This window comes from Rhinoraja longicauda, chromosome 31 (genome assembly GCF_053455715.1).
Source record: "Rhinoraja longicauda isolate Sanriku21f chromosome 31, sRhiLon1.1, whole genome shotgun sequence".
Taxonomy (NCBI): domain Eukaryota; kingdom Metazoa; phylum Chordata; class Chondrichthyes; order Rajiformes; family Arhynchobatidae; genus Rhinoraja; species Rhinoraja longicauda.
This window is the reverse complement of record NC_135983.1, coordinates 19683658-19702825: the sequence shown is the minus strand read 5'-3', so window position 1 is coordinate 19702825 and position 19168 is coordinate 19683658. Positions and strand designations below refer to the sequence as shown.

The following is a 19168-nucleotide window of genomic DNA, read 5'->3' as shown; positions in this document are numbered from 1 at the left end:
TTTCATAGAAGTCTTTTTTTTCTAGTGCAATTGTTGAAAATTGATTTATTTGTTCTTTTTGCAGATGATGAGAAGATGTTTGCACCGTCCCCGATCTTGATGATACTCACAACCCAAGGGCTTCTTTGTTCATTCCATATGATCAGCTTCATCCCTGGGGGGAAACTGTTGGTAGTCGCACCAAAATGTCCACATATTGAAGGAGAGAGGGAGCCACAACCTCGTATGTATTAAACACAATGAGAGCAGAATCTATTATTAATCTATCTTAATATACTAAAACTCAGAAGAGTATATATGTTTGTAACAGTGATTTCGGCTGATTACGGCAAAACGGTAAACCGTAGCGCCAAAATTTTTGCACCGCCTAATCACACCGCTGGACGCTTGCCGAAAATGATATTTTTATTTAATTCGGTTGTATAGTTTTTAAGTTACAGAGGTTTAAAAGTCAAAACTTTTTTTCTCTCAGTTATTTCGGCTGATTTCGGCAAAATCGGTGAACCGTAGCGCCACGATTTTTGCACCGCCTTAATCACCACGCTGAACGCTGCTGGAAAATGATTTTTTTTATTTGATTCGGTCGCGTATTTTTTAAGTTACAGAGGTTTTAGTAAAAAAAAAAAAAAACCCAGCCGTTTTTTCAATTGCCTTCAGCGTGTGACGTCAAAAAGCTCGCGCAACCCCCCTCCTACTGATTTATTGAAGGCTTTCAGCGTGGCGCTGCTGTGCGTCTGTGCGTATGGGCTCACCTCTCCTCTCTCCCCTTGCTTCTCTCCTCTCTCCCACACCCGGGAGACCATCTCCCCGCTATCCCCCCCCCCCCCCCCCCGGACCTTTCACTGATGTGCTCCCCACCCCACCCCACCCCCCGGACCTTTCACTGATGCGCTCCCCCGCCCCCCACGGACCTCGGGGGAGTTTTAAGGGAGGTTGAGGGGGAAGAATGGTGTCAAGTTAGGAGGAGGGGGAGTTCAACGAGATCTGGGTGTCCTAGTGCATCAGTCAATGAAAGGAAGCATGCAGGTACAGCAGGCAGTGAAGAAAGCCAATGGAATGTTGGCCTTCGTAACAAGAGGAGTTGAGTATAGGAGCAAAGAGGTCCTTCTACAGTTGTACCGGGCCCTGGTGAGACCGCACCTGGAGTACTGTGTGCAGTTTTGGTCTCCAAATTTGAGGAAGGATATTCTTGCTATGGAGGGCGTGCAGCGTAGGTTCACTAGGTTAATTCCCGGAATGGCGGGACTGTCGTATGTTGAAAGGCTGGAGCGATTGGGCTTGTATACACTGGAATTTAGAAGGATGAGGGGGGATCTTATTGAAACATATAAGATAATTAGGGGATTGGACACATTAGAGGCAGGAAACATGTTCCCAATGTTGGGGGAGTCCAGAACAAGGGGCCACAGTTTAAGAATAAGGGGTAGGCCATTTAGAACGGAGATGAGGAAGAACTTTTTCAGTCAGAGAGTGGTGAAGGTGTGGAATTCTCTGCCTCAGAAGGCAGTGGAGGCCAGTTCGTTGGATGCTTTCAAGAGAGAGCTTGATAGAGCTCTTAAGGATAGCGGAGTGAGGGGGTATGGGGAGAAGGCAGGAACGGGGTACTGATTGAGAGTGATCAGCCATGATCGCATTGAATGGCGGTGCTGGCTCGAAGGGCTGAATGGCCTACTCCTGCACCTATTGTCTATTGTCTATTGAGTGGAACCGTGGGGTGGGAATAGCAATCAGGTTTGGACCCAATGCGCAGTTGGGAGCTCGGGGGGGGGGGGGGGGGCATGATTAGTAAGTTTGCAGATCACATTAAAATAGTTGGTATCATAGAGAGTGAGGATGGCTATTGAGAATTACAGCAGGATATATATCCCAATGGGCCCAGGCAAATGTAGAGCAGAGCGATCTAGAGTTTATGTTCCATGAAAGTGGTGTCATAGATAGATAGGGTGGTGGATGGGAAGGATTTTGGCATGCTGGCCTTCATTAGTCAGGGAATTGAGTATGGAAGTTGGGACACTTATGTTACAGTTGTACATGATGTTGGTGAGGCACTACTTGGATTATTGTTCAGTTTTGTTCATCCTGTTATGAGAAAAATGATATTTTGCTTGGAATGAGTGCAGAGAAGATTTATCAGGACATATGCCAGGAATTTGAGGGACAGGTATAGGTTGGACAGGTTAAGACTATTCCTTAGAGCTCAAGAGGCAGAGAGGTGATCTTAAAGATGTTTATAAAATCATGAGGGTGAATAGATAGAGTGAATGCAGTGTTTTACCTGGAGTAGGGAAAACCAGACATAGGTTTAAGTGAGATGGAAAAGATTCCATAGGAATCCGAGAGGCAACCTTTTTCTACACAGAAGGTGGTGAGTGTAGGAAGTAGTTGAGGTAAATATAATAATATTTAAAAGAAAAATTTGATCAGGTACATGGACAGGAAGGTTTAGAGAGATACGGGGCATTTTGATTGGCATGGATGAATTGGGCCGAAGGGTTTATTTCCATGCTGTTAGACTTTGACTCCAAGACTAAATCAATAGTCCACTCTAGAAGATTGACCCTTAATCTATGCTAACATTGCCAGATCAATACTGAAGGAAATCCACACATTCAAGGATGGTTTCAGATATATCATTAAATTATTGGCCATGTGTGCTCTTGGATTAAAGTAAAAGGCACTAAAATATGTTTCTAGTGATGTGGGATTTTATCTGCAATGCATTGGAGAATCAGCTTTGGAGAAGCTGAGGTTTTTTTTGTTAGAACATTGTCTATCAGGGTAGTGGAAACGTTTTGGACTTTGAAAAGTGAATTCAATAGGCACTGTAATAGGGGAAAGAATGAGGGAAAAAAAGACTATTTGGGATTATTCTATTGAGATGGCCTGTGACTTGATGGGCTCAATGACTTCCTTCTGAGCCGGAATGATTCTATGAGTAAAGAGATTTTCCCTGGGTTATTGTTCATCTCCAATGATTTGCAAATACCATCCAATTTAGGGGCAAAGGGTCAGCTCTATGAGTGATTGAGTTAGCGCAAGAACTTTTTAAATCATTTAAGATGCAGTACCCAAATACCATTTAGGTTGAGGCCTTGAAGGTTAGTCAGAATGCCACCAGGGATAAGGGACATCAGCTGTTTGTGGAGACAAGAGAAGCTATGGATGTCTTTTTAGTAGTGAAATTTGTGGTGGGACTTAGTTTCCAAATCTAAGGAGTGTTAGTGGATATGGACATATTATTTGTACTCTTAGGAAGATTTGAAACCAGATCATGCAGATTTAACGTAAGTTGGCAAAAGAAGTTAAGAAGATGGAATATCTTTCATCACCAGGATATAGTACTTGATAAAATGTGGTGGAAGCAGGTTCAATAATAACTTGCAAAAGGGAAATTTATTTGAAAAACGAACAAGAAAATTGCAGATCTGTGGGGGAAGAAGTGGAAATAAGTCAATTACTTTTTCATAAGGCTGGTACTGGCATGGCTAGTGAATTGCCACCTTTGTACTGATTCTATTAAACAACGAATGACTGACCAATGTTTTTCAACATTGTTAAAAAAAATATTTTGCATTGAATTGGTCCATTGAGGTATATGTATAATTATTGCTGAACGACTTTGGAAAAATATGAATTTTAACATGAAATGAAAAGGCCTATCTTTTCCTTGCAGCTCAATTGTCGATACCTGTTCCCACTTCAACTACAGCACCGCGGCCCACAGCAAGAATTGTGCAGCCTACAGCCGCATACCACTCATCTACTTTCCCATCAGTGGTCTTGCCTGCTTTACCCCGCTTTTCAAAGCACCCAACGGTACCTCAAACTACAAAAACAAAACATGAAATAGTTCTTACAGAGGGCACCAATGCTGAGACTGAAACTGGACCCACCGTTGCACCAGACCACGATATCTCCTATGGTCTTAGTTCCAGTTCTTCCACAGAATCTCAAAGCAATGACATGCAAAAAGTGTCTGGCTATTCCAAATTTGTTAGGTACGTTATTTTTCTTAACTATCCCATTGAATTTGCGACACATGATTAATGATTTCTGTAGGTGTGCATCCTTGCAAACGATCTCACCCTATCAGCGGATCTGTTCTTTCTCGTGTGTTTTACCAGTTTTTCCATGAATGCTAAGGTAATGAATTTCTTACTTTTGTGAACACTATTATATTGCTGGTCCCTGAGACTCCCATGTAGAAATATGTTTCTGTATCTATCCGTTCAAAGTTGCTCATCAGAATGTTTGTCACTTCACCACACAACCTTTGGAAAAATTACTCCAATTTTTTACTTAGGAAGAGGATGCTCAGCCCCTTACTTTTACTCATCATTTAAAAGCTAGGAACGACAGAGGGCTCAAGACTGCCTTGCTATTTATTAAACTCATCTAATCTTGGCATCCACTGCACTCTCCTGCTTGGTCTCTAGAGCCCATAGTTTACCTGAAGTTTTGAAATATATATTAAGTTTAAATACGGCCTGCCTTCTTCATCTCTCTTGTTGCCTGGTTCTCTTGCTTAAATTGGTTAAGTGAAATCTATTATGGGATGGAACACACACTCCACAGGTGTCCCTTGGATCTCCTAGAAGGCCTGTTTACTTTGTGAACTGCTGTGTTTACAGTTTTTTGTTACCTAAAAGATCAAGCAGATTTGTTTTATTTTCTTCTGGATTCAACAGTGATGAAGGTACTTTCTGTTGTAGGTTCACAAGTCATGATACTGAGTCTTCAACTGAGTCATCATCATACGATTCAACACAGCAGAACAGCCCAGAAGACGAACTGTCACATGCTCACAATCAGCGCCATGCAGCAAAATCATTCCATGGCCCAAGATCAAATGCTGCTGGTAATGACCATTCTTAAAATTGAATTAATGTTGTTCTGCTTTCATTTCTTTTCTCTCAGTCTGTCTCTTAAAGTCTCTGCCCCTCCTTTCTCTGAATCTCCTTCATCTTGCCTTTCTTTTATCTTAATGTCTTGCACTGTTGGTTGAGCATGCTAGCTGGCAAGCTTCCTTTCTGCCGTCTCGCGTGTCTTATTTATAGTGCCATGCAACACTGAAACGGGCCTTTTTGTGGGCATGCATTTATACTAACCCCATTTTCCTATATTTGGTCCATATTCCACTATTCCTTTCCAATCCATGTACTTGTCCAACTGCTTTCTAAATGCTGTGATTGTACCCGCCTTTACCAGCACCTGGTAGTATGTTCCATATACCTTGCATGGAAAAACCTGTCCCTTAGATCTCTTAAATATTTCCTCTCTCATCTTAAACTTATGTCCTCTAATTTTAGACTCCTCTGCCCTTGGATAAAGACTGACTATCTACCCTATCTATGGTCATCATAATTTTCATCATATTTGGTTTTGATTGGAGCTTTCGATCACATATCAAAGCTTATATTCAGACGTTAATTTTCTCCTTAAATAGGTTGCCTGACTTCTCATGTTTTGGCTCATCTTGTGTCTGCTTCCATTAGACTATTCTAATGTACAGGTAGCAATTTTCTTCATTCTACCCTTGGAAAATTGGGATCATCCAGGTCCTGCTACCATGGGTCTACATTGCCCTACAAAATACGCATCAACTCTGCTTGCTGACCTACACTGTCTCTGGGTTAGAATACCAGCTGTAAAATTCGTTTTAAATGTATTTTGTTTTCCCATCCCTCTGTTCTCAGTTGCGAAGGCCCAAATCTCTGGCATTCGTTCACTGCATCTTTCTCCCAGGCTGTCTTTTCTGCTTTAACGTGCATCTGAAAAGCTCTTTGTGATTTATATCACTGTTTGTCCATGTGAATCCGTGTCCATTTTGGGTTACATTGCTGTGAATCATGGGTTCTATTTTTGCAAAAGCTTTTGTATAAATACAAGTTGTTTGTTCTATTTCTTAACCGGCTGAGTTCCAGATTTTGGTCGTTGGTAGCTGTAATTCTGATTCATCCCTGAGCAAAAAAGGACAAAGTTATTATAAATGAGTTGCATTGATTTTGAAAACCATGTCTATCTCATGCCTGGTTATGAAGTGATTGAGTGGAAAAATGAATGAAAAATTGAAAATGCAGATAAAACTAGAGTTATAAATCCTTTTCTTTTTTCCTTGAAGCTACGAGATCTGCGCAGACCCATGTTGCGAAGATTCCTGTTCCAAAGTCTTGCCCTACTCAGGTAAGAATCTTGAAGGCAACAGTTGTTGTGATTCTGAACAGTGACATTTAGGGTTCTCCTGATTAACTTAAATATTAGGTACAAAGTGGTGCTGTGTTTTATTTTAAAAAAATTAAAGCAAACTGCCGGTTTATTTTTGTTATTTTGACATGACCAAGTGAGTTCTTCATAACTGTCAGAGATTTTCCCACTAGTAGAGCTGAGCAAGTTTTAAAAGGATAACCTTGTAAATGTTAATAAAATCATGAAGGTCACAATCTTTGTCGCAGAGTAGGGGAGTCTAAACCTAGAGGACATTGGTTTCGAGTGAGAGAAGAAAGGTGTAATAAAAGGACCCGAGGGGCAATATTTTCCACACGTGGTAATGGGTAAATGGAATTAACTGCCAGAGGAAGTGTTACAGGATTACAATTACAAGATTTAAGAGATTTCAATCGGTGCATGGAAAAGGAAGTTTATTGAGCATGAAAAGGCCAAACACCGGAAAATGAAACCAGCTCAGGAAGGAGCATTGATCAGCATGGACGAGTTTGGCCAAGGGGCTTGTTTCTGTAAAACTCCGATTATATCATATATCATATATATACAGCCGGAAACAGGCCTTTTCGGCCCTCCAAGTCCGTGCCGCCCAGCGATCCCCGCACATTAACATTATCCTACACCCACTAGGGACAATTTTTTACATTTACCCAGCCAATTAACCTACATACCTGTACGTCTTTGGAGTGTGGGAGGAAACCGAAGATCTCGGAGAAAACCCACGCAGGTCACGGGGAGAACGTACAAACTCCGTACAGTACAGCACCCGTAGTCAGGATCGAACCTGAGTCTCCGGCGCTGCATTCGCTGTAAAGCAGCAACTCTACCGCTGCGCTACCGTGCCGCCCTATATAGATAGGCAAGGTTCATTTTAAGCAGGCAGGAATTACTAACTCCCTGTCATCACTTCTGTGGTAACTCTGTTGCAAATGCCAGTCTTGGCACCTGCAAACATCACTGAGTACCATTTTGGTGTCATTCTCTGGGATAGCTTTGTATACCACTTACCTGACCCGTTGATTTTTTTTCATAAACGTGGAAATGAGATATCAATGATAACAATCATCCTTTCACGTAATGCATGCTTTTTCTTGTTAGTAACATTGACCTAAGTAGCATTATATGCGCCATGCTCAGAGCTATGTCTCCATATAACCAGCACTGCATTATTGTGGCTATTTGCCACTTTGTCACAACTACACAGCTAGTAGTTTCATGTTTCTGCCACCGAGTCATAAAATCAAAATTTAACAGGAAACACCCCTGTGTTACAGGCGATCGGGCACGGAAATTCACAAATACAGAATTCACAAATCAACATCCAAAAATCCAAGATATGGAATAGGATTCACTCTTCTGAAATTTACGTGGAGTAAATAGTGAAATTAATATAAGATGCAAATGAATCAACAAATCTAGTTGATATTGATTTTAACAAGATGCTCGGGTAATGGATTTTTCAGTGCAGTAGGTGTACTTTGTTGTGCGACAATATTTATTTTCAACAGTTTTCCACATTATATACCATCAAGCTAGCTGAGACAGGGCCAGTAAGTTGAAGTGCAAGTAACCCTGAATGACCACTCTTTGTTGTGAGGTCTATCATTAAAATATATCTTTATCTATTTTACATGAAAAAGTGTTTGGCTCCGTTCAATCTGAAGTCTGGAAGGTGATCAGCATCTGCATTTGTTTGTCTCCAAATGCAGCTGCTGGGCATCTGGGCCACTTGTCAGTATTACAAGCAAACCTTTTAAATGGCCACCTGCTGTCAACCAGCAGCCGTGGTGCTCATTACAATTGAGATAAAAACATCCTGTAAGAATGCATTTCCACATATAATATGTTAATGGAAAATCATGACGCATATAGTTTTCTAGGAATGTACGGGGCAATGTTTCCTAAATTTCCACCAATTTCCCAGAGGAGTTTAGCGTCTCATGAACAGGAGGTAAATGAAATCCTTATTTGAAGACCTTTCTATTAAAATAAATAGATCTTGCATTCTGTAGTAATATGTTCTGCCAATCGGGGTGGATCTGGTTGTTGAGGCTTGTGCTATCTGAAAAGGGAGTTGGCCAGTTCTCTACATTTTTTAAATATAAAAGGATGGGATGGGGGAGAATGCCTTGAGAGGTGCTACATATTTCCTTTGATCATCTGGATTGCTCCACATTGGATTTGAACAACCTTGTGCCCCTGGGTTTGTAGGGATTTTGTTTTGTAGATTGTGCAGGGTGGCAGCGGAAATGGAATGGTGAATGTCTAACTATCTCTGCCCTGCAATCAGGGTTGTTGAAAAGCTTAAGAGAGCGGCTTATCTTTGGTTTCCTATAAATGCTGTATTTTGGTGTGAGACCTTGCTTCATCATGAACTGATTTCCAACACGGTGATCATCTGCTTCTGATTTATTATGAGTACAAATATTTACCAACAGATGCTAATGCAGATTTTTTTTTTTTTTTCTCTTAAGACCTCCACAACAACCAAGATTTCCGCATCTGATCTGGAAAAGCAAATGCAACAACAGCCAACTTTAGACCCTGTGATGATGGGAATCATGGAAGAGGTGAGAATAGTGGGCGGGAAATATTGGGTAAAACTTCCATTCAACTAACTTGTCAGTTTCTAGTTTGATTAGCTGACAATTTTTTTCTTTTATCAATGATTTTAGTTTTCTGTCCATTTTTGATGACTAAATACTAATCTGCTGAGGAAAGATCAATAGTAAGGTTCTGAAACTATAAGTCACAGAAATGTCATGACTTTGTCATTTCAATACAGTTTTGTACTAATTAGCAGCAAGGCAGCATCACCCTTTACCTTTCATAGACCGTGGGCCGAGGTGCCTTTTCGTTTCATGTCATGACCCACATCCCATATCTACCTGTATTTATAACATATTGTGTAAAAATATTATAGAAATTATTTCTGAAACTCATCAAGAACAAAACTTGCACACATTTTTTAAATATGGAAAAAACCTCAGATCTTGTCAATTTTCCGAGTAGTAATTGTCCAATCAAAGCACGTTTGTCATTGAGTCGGACGCCAATTTGTTTCATGCTAGCTAGGCAGAGAGCCTGCGTGTCGCTGTTCCATCACTCTTGATGGGTCAAAGTCCTGGAGTAAATCCTGGCAGAACCCTGCAGTGCGTGTTCAGAATTCTCTCTGAGCTCCCGGAAAGCCGCGGAGAAGCTGGGACTGGAGCAGGCCAGAGCGGGGTCTCGCCGATCGACAGAGCCTGGGTCGACGGAGCCCGCGGCTGTTGGAGCCTGGGTCGACGGAGCCCGTGGTTGGAGCCTGGGTCGACGGAACCCGCAGCTGACGGAGCCTGGGTCGATGGAGCCCGTGGTTGGAGCCTGGGTCGACGGAGCCCGCGGTTGGAGCGGGTCGACGGAGCCTGTGGTTGGAGCCAGGGTCGATGGAGCCCGTGGTTGGAGCTTGGGTCGACGGAGCCTGTGGTTGGAGCCTGGGTCGACGGAGCCCGTGGCTGGAGTCTGGGTCGACGGAGCCTGTGGTTGGAGCCTGGGTCGATGGAGCCTGGGTCGACGGAGCCCGTGGCTGGAGTGCTGTGACTTTTTCTAATTAGCTTAATTAATTAGCGTGCAACTTTTTGCACTGATGAGTTATGAATTCCTTCTCAATTATTTTTTTTATCTAAATCTGTGTCAAATTTCAAGTACATACCAGAGATGGGTGACGAGAGTTAAAATCTAGACACATTTTCGATGTTCGGCCCACAATCTATCAGCTTGCTAATTAATGTTGATTCCTGGTCTGGCCATGTCATGATTTAAAAGTTCCTCATTCTTGTTTTCACATCCCTTTGCGACCTTGTTTCTCTATGCCTCTGATTTCTACCTTTAACTCTATTATGCATTCCTGATGTTAATCACGTCAACTCTGGAATTCTCTTTACTCCTCCTGCTTAAAGGACCCTGTCTATCTGCCTCTTACAGTATTGTTGAGAGTGATGATCAGTTTTAGCAATTTTTAAAGTAGTTGTTCTTTGAAGCAAGAGAATTGGCATTTTATGATCATAGAATATCCCAAAATACAATAGCCAATGAACTACTAATCAAATGTTGCCCTCGTAAATGTTGTGGCCAATTTGGACAGCAAAGGATTTTGCATGTAGTAACAATTTAAAAACTCTTGACTTGACTCTTGTCATTGCAACTCAGTATTTTCTTTCATGTTGTTTGAGGGAGGATTACTCTCAGGGAATCTGGCTGATTTCTTTTCTTTGAAACAGTGCCAAAGAATCCTATAGTTCTCTCTATTCTGAATCATTTACTTCTCGTACACTTTTAAAAGCACGCAGGTGTTCTGTTTAATGTTTCTTGCAGAATTTATGACAGGGCCTGGAGCATCAGCTGGATTTTGGAGTTGCATCTTTGGAGTTGTTTTGAACCCATCAGCTTCCTATTTAAACAAAAAGATGCATGAGGTCCCATAGCATTTTAAAAGTCTGGAGAGTTCTTACTAATCCCCGACTTGTATTTACAGCTGGACCAGCAGCACCAATAGAGGTTGGCTGTTCATCTTCCCATTGTTCATGGGATTTCTTGTTCACATTAAAACATAGCTATGTTGCTCAGCTCATCTATAAATCTACCATTTTGTATTTAGTTGCCTTTAGTGTATTCCATGTTGGGAAGCTTCATCAATCACAAGGAGGTATTAATATAAGATATACACCGGAGACCGTGTAGATGCTGGAATCGGGGGCAAAAAAGCTACTGTCACAACTCGATGGACCAGGCAGCATCTCTGGAGAGAAATGAACAGTGGAAATATTAGGTTGAGACCCTTAACCTAGACTGAGAAAGAGGGGAGATAGCCACTATAAAGAGGTGGGGCAAGCAGTAGGTAGATCCAGTTGAGGAGTGGTGTAGCAGATGGAGACAGGTCAGAGAGGGAAGCTGGAGACAGCGACAGAAACTGGGAGGTTATTGGTGAAGCAAACAAAAGGCTACACATTACAGAATATGATGAGAAACCAAGTAAGGGAGGAATGATGGGCAGATGCAGCCGTGGAGTTGGGGGCCGGGGGACCCAGTGAGATGAGTGTGTGGGTAATGGATGGATGGGGTACAAGGGGAAGAGGAAAGAAGTCATTCATGTTTGATTCGGGATGGAGGAGGAGGTGAGAGGACTTGGGTAGAGCAGAGGGAGAGAGAAGAGGACAGAAGAGAATGGATTAGCTGAAATTAGTGAATTCAGTGTTCATGCCATTGGGTTGTAAAATATCCACTTTGAATATGAGGGGCTGTTCTATATTAAAAAAACAAATAGCCAAAGCTAAGCATTTGTGATGTTCTGTCCTGAGAATGTGAAAAAAACATCCTTTTTCTTGAATAATAACTTGTTTGGAAAGTGACATCCCTGGAATGCTAATGCAGTGCTCTTTGTGCAGATTGCTCTTTTTCAGAAAGAGTTGGACGATTTAAAGGCCCGTACAGCCAATGCTAACTTTGTGGTTGGCAGCACAAAGGAAATGGCTCACCTGAAATTTGATGCAGAGTCTCTTAATACCTTCCTGTTGGAGATCAAGGAGACCACTGAGGCAAGTGGAGAACTACTCGGCTAATTTGTCAATAATGTCAGAGTTGGTGGCTGTGGTGATTTGAATGTAGACCACATCAGATGAGGAAAAGTTAATCTGCTGTTTAATGTAAGCACCACCACCATCTTAGTTTTAAATGACTGCCTATTTATTTTGTTACTATGTCTCTTGTTTAAGACTGGCAGATTCACTCCTGGTAGTTCTTATGAGGGAAGGTTGGAATTTCTTCATGGGTGCCGAGTCTTGGGAGATGGCAGGTTGTTTGTAAGGTGCTGTGTGAGAAGTGCCAGCTTTGTGGGGTCCTTGAAAGCTTCAACATTGATCTTACGATAACTGCCATTAACACTGATATTTTAGACCAGTGGCTGGAGATAATCGAGCATATCAGGCTGTCTGTCATTCTAGCAGACATGGGAACCTGTCATGCCATAGGTGATGCAGACATCATTGTGGGCATTTGTTCAGTTGACGATGTAAACTAGCAAGTGCCAGTACCTAACCGGGCAATACTCACTCTTGGTGGACGGCAGCATTCCTTTTCTGTATTGCCTCCTAGATGAAGATTCATTGATATCTAGGTCATCCGAGATATCAATATCGAAGAATCTGTATTGCCAAGCTATGATAGCATACTGGTCTGTTGTTAACAATCCAGGCCACAAACTTACTGTGTGATTTATTTTAACATGGAACAGGCTGTATTCACAGAAAACAAAACGATCCTCTATTTCCCAACAGGAAGGTGTGCGTCATATGTTTGTAGTTTGTGTGTGTAAAGCATATGCAAACTAGCAGAACTCGCACCATCTCCTGCTCCATTCCCTGTTTTCATGTCTGTCGGCTGGTGATTTGGGCTGCATCTAGACTGCCAGCCGTGCATTCCAGCATTGCGCCAGCTGCATCTTGCAACTGGCAGCATTCGCTTACCCGCACATCACCACTATCCATTTACCTACACTCCTCTGGCGGCAGCTCTAGTGGTGCTCCCAGATTCTGGTGCTCGCTGGAATGCTATTCTGTTGCTCTAGGCTGATAAATGTCGTTTTTAAAATAATTCGGGGATCCAAGATGGGTTAGGATTGATTTGCACTGTTTAGGCAAACTAAATTTGGAAACCTTAACTTAATGAGAGACCAAACGTAGGCCACAGATCATACACAATTTCTCTGGATGTGGAGCAGCAGTTGGGAATGGAGTGGTTAAAATGTCTTGCTTCTGTCTGAGCGTTCCACAGCTGAGTAGAAGGAAAAAATCTTTGATCTGAGTCAAATTTTAGGATTCTGCCCTCTGCTCTTTTGAGGGTTTCTTATATGAACTAGGGTGATTTTGCTCATTCGTTGTCGGTTTTCTGCACTGGTACGAAGGCAATCGATTAAGCATCTCTCGTCGCAGAGCAAATGTTGGAAGGCATTTATCCGAAGATTTAAAAAGCGTTTCACTGTACCTCAGTACATGTGACAATAAACTAAACTGAATGGAAATATTATGAAGATTTTGATCCTCTTTATTCCTTTATTTTGCTGGAGAATTGCTTCACCCCAGAATTCTCTTGGCTGGCTGTGGTTTTATGCTGATATATTTGTTTCCTTTTTTTCCACTTCATCCCCATCGCCTCCACTCCATTAGTCCTTACATGGAGATATTGGCATCCTGAAGACTGTGATGCTGGAAGGATTTGCTGCTGTGGAAGATGCATCTACGCAAAATCAACGAAGCATAGATCAGAATTATCTCCAGCTTTTGCGCCGAAAACCACTTGACCCGAAGAGTGAAGCTCAGCTTAAGGTATGTTGTTGTTTAGTGTTGTTAACATCAATCTGTCATTGCTCAGTCAAGTCATTAAGACAAATCCCAAGGGTTCTCATCCAGCTTTGGAGGGAACCTACATTTTTATCTCTGTTGTCCTGACATAAGAAGTAGAAATGAGGACAGGTTTTATTATTGCCTGGAAGGAAACTGGACATGTATTTAATAATAATAATAATAATCCATTTATTTTATATAGCGTCTTATCACATGCTCAAAGCGCTTTACAAAAACAATTAACATAGAAACAAACAGACAAACTATCCTGACGGAAAAGCGGCGAATACTCAACGCCAGCGTCCTCTCACGTCATGAAATAAATATTAGTAGCACGCAGTAAACAAATGGTTTTTAGAAATTGCATGCACAGATACGGTGTAATTAATGATCTCCTTTGCTACTCTATCTATCTTCTATCTATACACTAAAACTCTCGTTTGTTATCTTGTTTGTGACAACTTCAGCCAAAACGGTACACGATAGCGCGACAATTATAGGCTCACCTTACTCACCATTGTCACTTTAGTGATAATGCAAGTAGTTTTATTGAAATCGGTGTTATATTTTTTCAGTTATTCACATTTTAAAGTTTAAAAGGAGGGGAGGAGGGAGGGGGGAGTGGGGGAGATGGGAGGAGAAGGGAGGAGGGGGGGTTGAGGAGAGAGGGGAGAGGACAGGGTGCTGCACCAATGCAGGAGAGGTTTGGGCCAACTCTCATCTTGTTTGTTCCGTATGTTTGTGCCGTTGTTTCTTTGCGCGGTTGTTTCTTTGTGCGGTTGTTTCTTTGTGTGGTTTTCATCCAGAAAATGGTACACATTAGCGCAACAATTTTAGCACCACCTTACCGGCCTTTGTCCTGGGGACATCTTCATCCAAGTTTCATTCAAATTGGTCTTATATTTTTAAAGTTAGAGAGATTTTAAAGTTTAAAAATTACCTTATTAAACCGATGTTTGCCATGTTCAGCGTATGACGTCACAATGGGACGGCTAATGAGGGAGAGGGGACCCCAAAATGACCGCCGGGGTGACGGGGGTCGCGGCCAATTGAGGGGGGGATGACTTTAATAAATGCGCCCCCGCCGCCGTAAGGACGAGCTGCGTTTTCGACGTCAGTCTACGCGTGCGAAGTTGGGGCCTGTCCGTCTATTATAGATACTCCCCGACCTATTGGGTGAATGGGGGGGGGGGGGGGGGGTAGGGGAGATGGGAGCACGGAGGATGGAGTGGGTGAAGGAGGGGAGGAGGGGGGATAGAGTGGGGGAGGAGGTTCAGGAGGATTGAGGGGGGGGTTGAGGGGATGGAGTGAGTGACGGAGGGGTTGAGGGGGAATGGGTGGGGGAGGGTGCTAGACCAATGCAGGAAAGGTTTGGGGAGTTGAGGTGGGATGGAGTGGGTGAGTGCTTGAGGGGAGGAGGTGGGTTAAGGGGGGATCGAGTGAGTGAGTGGGGGGGGATAAGGGGGATGGAGTGGGGGAGGAGAGGGTGCTGGACCAATGCAGGAGAGGTTTGGGGCCAATGAGAGGAAGGGGACGGGGGCTGCTGAGGGGGAGGGGCCCATGAGCTGCCTCTTACTTTGATAGGTGCGTCTCCATCCCCCCCCCGGCCGGGAGGACCAGCGCCCGTCACCACGTGCCCCGCGCCTGACCTTCCTCCCATGGTGCAGCGCGGCGGCAGAGGGTCCAACAAGATTGCCGTCGCCGACAATCGCCACCGTGCTGCAGGAGAGGGTTTCCACAGCTCGCTCTGGCTGCAGGGCTGGGGGCACGGGGCCGAGGTGAGTGGCTCCCTCTCCCCTTCCCTGTCCCCCCTCGCCCACCCACGGGCCCGGGGGACACTCCCTACCTGGCAACGGGCTTCGTCAGTTGGAGAGGGTTGCTGGGCCCGAAGGATCGTCAGTTGGGGAAGCGTTGCACCAGGAGAAACCCGCAGGAGAGATTTGTACCCAAAGGGTCCACCTTAGTCTAGTAGAATCTTAATCCAGAAAATCTTTTGTAGAAGTTTTGCCTGTTGAGAAGATTTGATACCCTGGCTAGCCCTTTATTTTGTTGGAGAATTTCTTCTCCTGAATGTCAGGAAAGCATCTCTGTACATCACACTTTTTTTCAGATGATGCAACTGACTGAGTTGATCATTTAGTAAATAAGTGCTGAAAACAATTAGAATGAAAGTTTGACTTACGACAAGATGCATGTTTTGCATTCATGGATAAAACAATCTGAAAGACCTCCCAGATCCTGTACAGCCATTTGGTTGATGACTTGGTGAAGCTTTTGGGAGTTTAGCTGCTGCTCTTCACGTTGGCTGCACCTGAATTAAGATTTGGGATTGTGTTATCATTTGTTTTATCAAGGTCATGTGATAGGAGCAGAATTAGGCCATTCGGGCCATCAATCATGGCTGATCTTTCGCTCCCTCCTATCCCCATTCTCCTGCCTTCTCCCCATTAACCCCTGACACCCCTGTTCTGGCATTGAGGCATAATCTCCAGTTCATAAAGCCATTTCCATTTTGTATGGCACAGTCTCATGGACCAACATTGAACGAGCGTGCAGCATTCTTGACATAATTTGGAACATTGTCTGGCGAAGTCTGTGACAACAGAGGCATATTCGTCTTAGTTAGCCATGGAGTCCTTGAATGGGGACAAGTCAGCCGACTCAAAGCAGTCACAAAAAGTCTCATCTGTTTCCTTAGACCAGCATGCATAACTTTCTGTAACGGATCCTCCCGCTTCAGTTTCTGCTTGGAAGCAGAGCATAGAAGCACAGCCAGGTAATGCAGTTGGGGGATGGAGCGAAAGGCTAATGGTTATGTAGCAGTGGTCGAGGGTGTTTGGACCTCTGATTGGGCAGGAGATGTGTTAAAAGTGTTTTGGTAGCATGCTCTTGAGGTTGGCCTGAATGAAGGCCCTGACTATTATGAACAAGGCCTCGGGGTACTTCGTTTCAGAGCTATTGGTGGCCTTGATGTGTGGTTCCTCAACTGCAATCAGCCACAACAATCCAGGTGCAATCCACTTATCCCTTGATGAGTGTTTTAGATCATCTTTCACCCTCCTGGATACATCTGTGGCAATAATGGTCATTTCTACATTATTCCAACTCTGGGTGAAGAAGCTTATCAAACATTCCCCTGTTTGATGTGGTAGTTACTGAAAAAATATTAATAGACACTAGTTTTGGGCTTGCTCCTTCACCCTCAAACACCTTCTTCACATCAAGCCATTAAATAATTTTGTTACCATAAAATTCTTGGAGTATTCCTTGGTTACCTTACAGCCTGAAAAATCTCTCCTCATTTTGCTTCTAGTTTCTTTTGATAATTTATAAGCACTTATGATGTCTGGTTGCAAACCTACTTGCAAGAGTAATGTTTCACCTTGCTTGATTTATGAAACCACAGAAGTTTGTTTACTGTTGGGTTTAGCCTCATTCCCCTCCACCAGAGAAGAATATTTCTCTGCAATGTTCTTTGCATTGCTAAACTCCTTCAACTTGACATTCACTACTCTAATTGGGCCCCACATATCACTGACTAAGTCCAGCACCAGATTTGTGCAGAATATTCTAAAATAGATGAGGCCAAACAATGATGAGTGGCTTGATGCATATATTTTCTGTTCCACTTGCCTTCCAAGGAATAGACAATAGACAATAGGTGCAGGAGTAGGCCATTCAGCCCTTCGAGATCAGCCCAATGCGATCATGGCTGATCACTCTCAATCAGTACCCCGTTCCTGCCTTCTCCCCATACCCACTCACTCCGCTATCCTTAAGAGCTCTATCCAGCTCTCTCTTGAAAGCATCCAACGAACTGGCCTCCACTGCCTTCTGAGGCAGAGAATTCCACACCTTCACCACTCTCTGACTGAAAAAGTTCTTCCTCATCTCCGTTCTAAATGGCCTACCCCTTATTCTTAAACTGTGGCCCCTTGTTCTGGACTCCCCCAACATTGGGAACATGTTTCTGCTTCTAATGTGTCCAATCCCCTAATTATCTTATATGTTTCAATAAGATTCCCCCTCATCCTTCTAAATTCCAGTGTATACAAGCCCAATTGCTCCAGCCTTTCAACATACGACAGTCCCGCCATTCCGGGAATTAACCTAGTGAACCTACGCTGCACGCCCTCAATAGCAAGAATATCCTTCCTCAAATTTGGAGACCAAAACTGCACACAGTACTCCAGGTGCGGTCTCACCAGGGCCCGGTACAACTGTAGAAGGACCTCTTTGCTCCTATACTCAACTCCTCTTGTTATGAAGGCCAACATTCCATTGGCTTTCTTCACTGCCTGCTGTACCTGCATGCTTCCTTTCAGTGACTGATGCACTAGGACACCCAGATCTCGTTGAACATCCCCTCTTCCTAACTTGACACCATTCAGATAATAATCTGCCTTTCTATTCTTACTTCCAAAGTGAATAACCTCACACTTATCTACATTAAACTGCAATGGGTTTGGCTAGTTAGAATGAAAGAATATGGAGGATTTTTCTATTTGTGCAGGAAGTGCCTTTCAATAATATGTAAAAGTTGTTTAAACTGTTAGATCTTTTATATTTACCAAGCATTTTTTTTTCTTGTTCTCTATATTTTATTGGGAATAAAGATTAAAATAACCTGTTGGACCCTTATTGATTGGCAGGAAATTCGTCGTTTACATCAATATGTGAAGTTTGCCGTGCAAGACGTTAATGATGTGCTGGATATGGAATGGGAGCAATACCAGGAAAAGAACAAGAAACACAAGTAAGAGGGTTGAATGTGGACTTTGAAATCTGCCTCAGCTTCACAATCATTGTCAGCAATGATGCTGCGTCAGGCAATTTTCAAATCTGCTCTCTAGAGTCTTAAGTGCAGTCTGCATTATTGGAGACACAACTGCTTTTTGATGATGATGATGATGTAGGCAATGTTTTTAAAGTAGGGGCTACCTGTGCATCCTGGTGAAAGTAAAAATGAAGTGATGCTGATTTGATGAGAAGACTTATTTTTCTTGGCATACAGGGGGAAATAAACTGATTGGCCAATCACCCATTAACATTTGAACACAAATTGATAACTACATTTCCTGTTTTTACATGGTGATTCCATGTTGTAACTGCTAGATAGGTGCTGAGGCACTTGGTGATGTACTAAGGTAAATAGTTATATGAATGCAATTATCCTCAAGTCAGGGGAGATCCAGACACTATCAGCAATATCCATTTTAGTGGTTCTCAGTCTTTTTTGTGCTCCAATGTGACTATTTCTCGTTTGTGACGTCCATCGCATAGTAATTGAAAAAAATCTTCATGTTGTTGAATACCAGTATTGTTGGAAAGACATGTGGAGATTGGACGAGGAGAAATGCTGCCACATTGACACCTTGGCACAAACCCTTTCCAAGGCAGTTACTGACATGTTTGTTGGCTGCTGTTCATATCCCCATCCAAATTATAACTGTCAGTGATTTTGTTTTATTCCAATTCTAGGAACAAGTCAGCTGACCAAAAATAAGTCCTTGGAGGAAACATTTCCTCATTTAGCTTGATCATTAAATAGTGTAACCCGTTACTTTTAA

The 19168-nt window shown here is 42.9% G+C and overlaps 1 protein-coding gene across 3 annotated transcripts in view; it reads left to right on the top strand.

Annotated features, from left to right (window-relative positions):
- The window catches only part of nup214 (nucleoporin 214), an 80341-nt gene that overhangs the window by 19261 nt on the left and 41912 nt on the right, over positions 1 to 19168 (top strand). For all 3 annotated transcript variants that reach the window (XM_078426310.1, XM_078426309.1, XM_078426311.1), the window contains exons 11-18: positions 65 to 223; positions 3674 to 3998; positions 4713 to 4858; positions 6122 to 6183; positions 8697 to 8792; positions 11646 to 11795; positions 13422 to 13580; positions 18251 to 18354. In XM_078426310.1, coding sequence (XP_078282436.1) covers positions 65 to 223; positions 3674 to 3998; positions 4713 to 4858; positions 6122 to 6183; positions 8697 to 8792; positions 11646 to 11795; positions 13422 to 13580; positions 18251 to 18354 — 1201 coding nt within the window. The remainder of the gene's footprint in view (positions 1 to 64; positions 224 to 3673; positions 3999 to 4712; positions 4859 to 6121; positions 6184 to 8696; positions 8793 to 11645; positions 11796 to 13421; positions 13581 to 18250; positions 18355 to 19168) is intronic.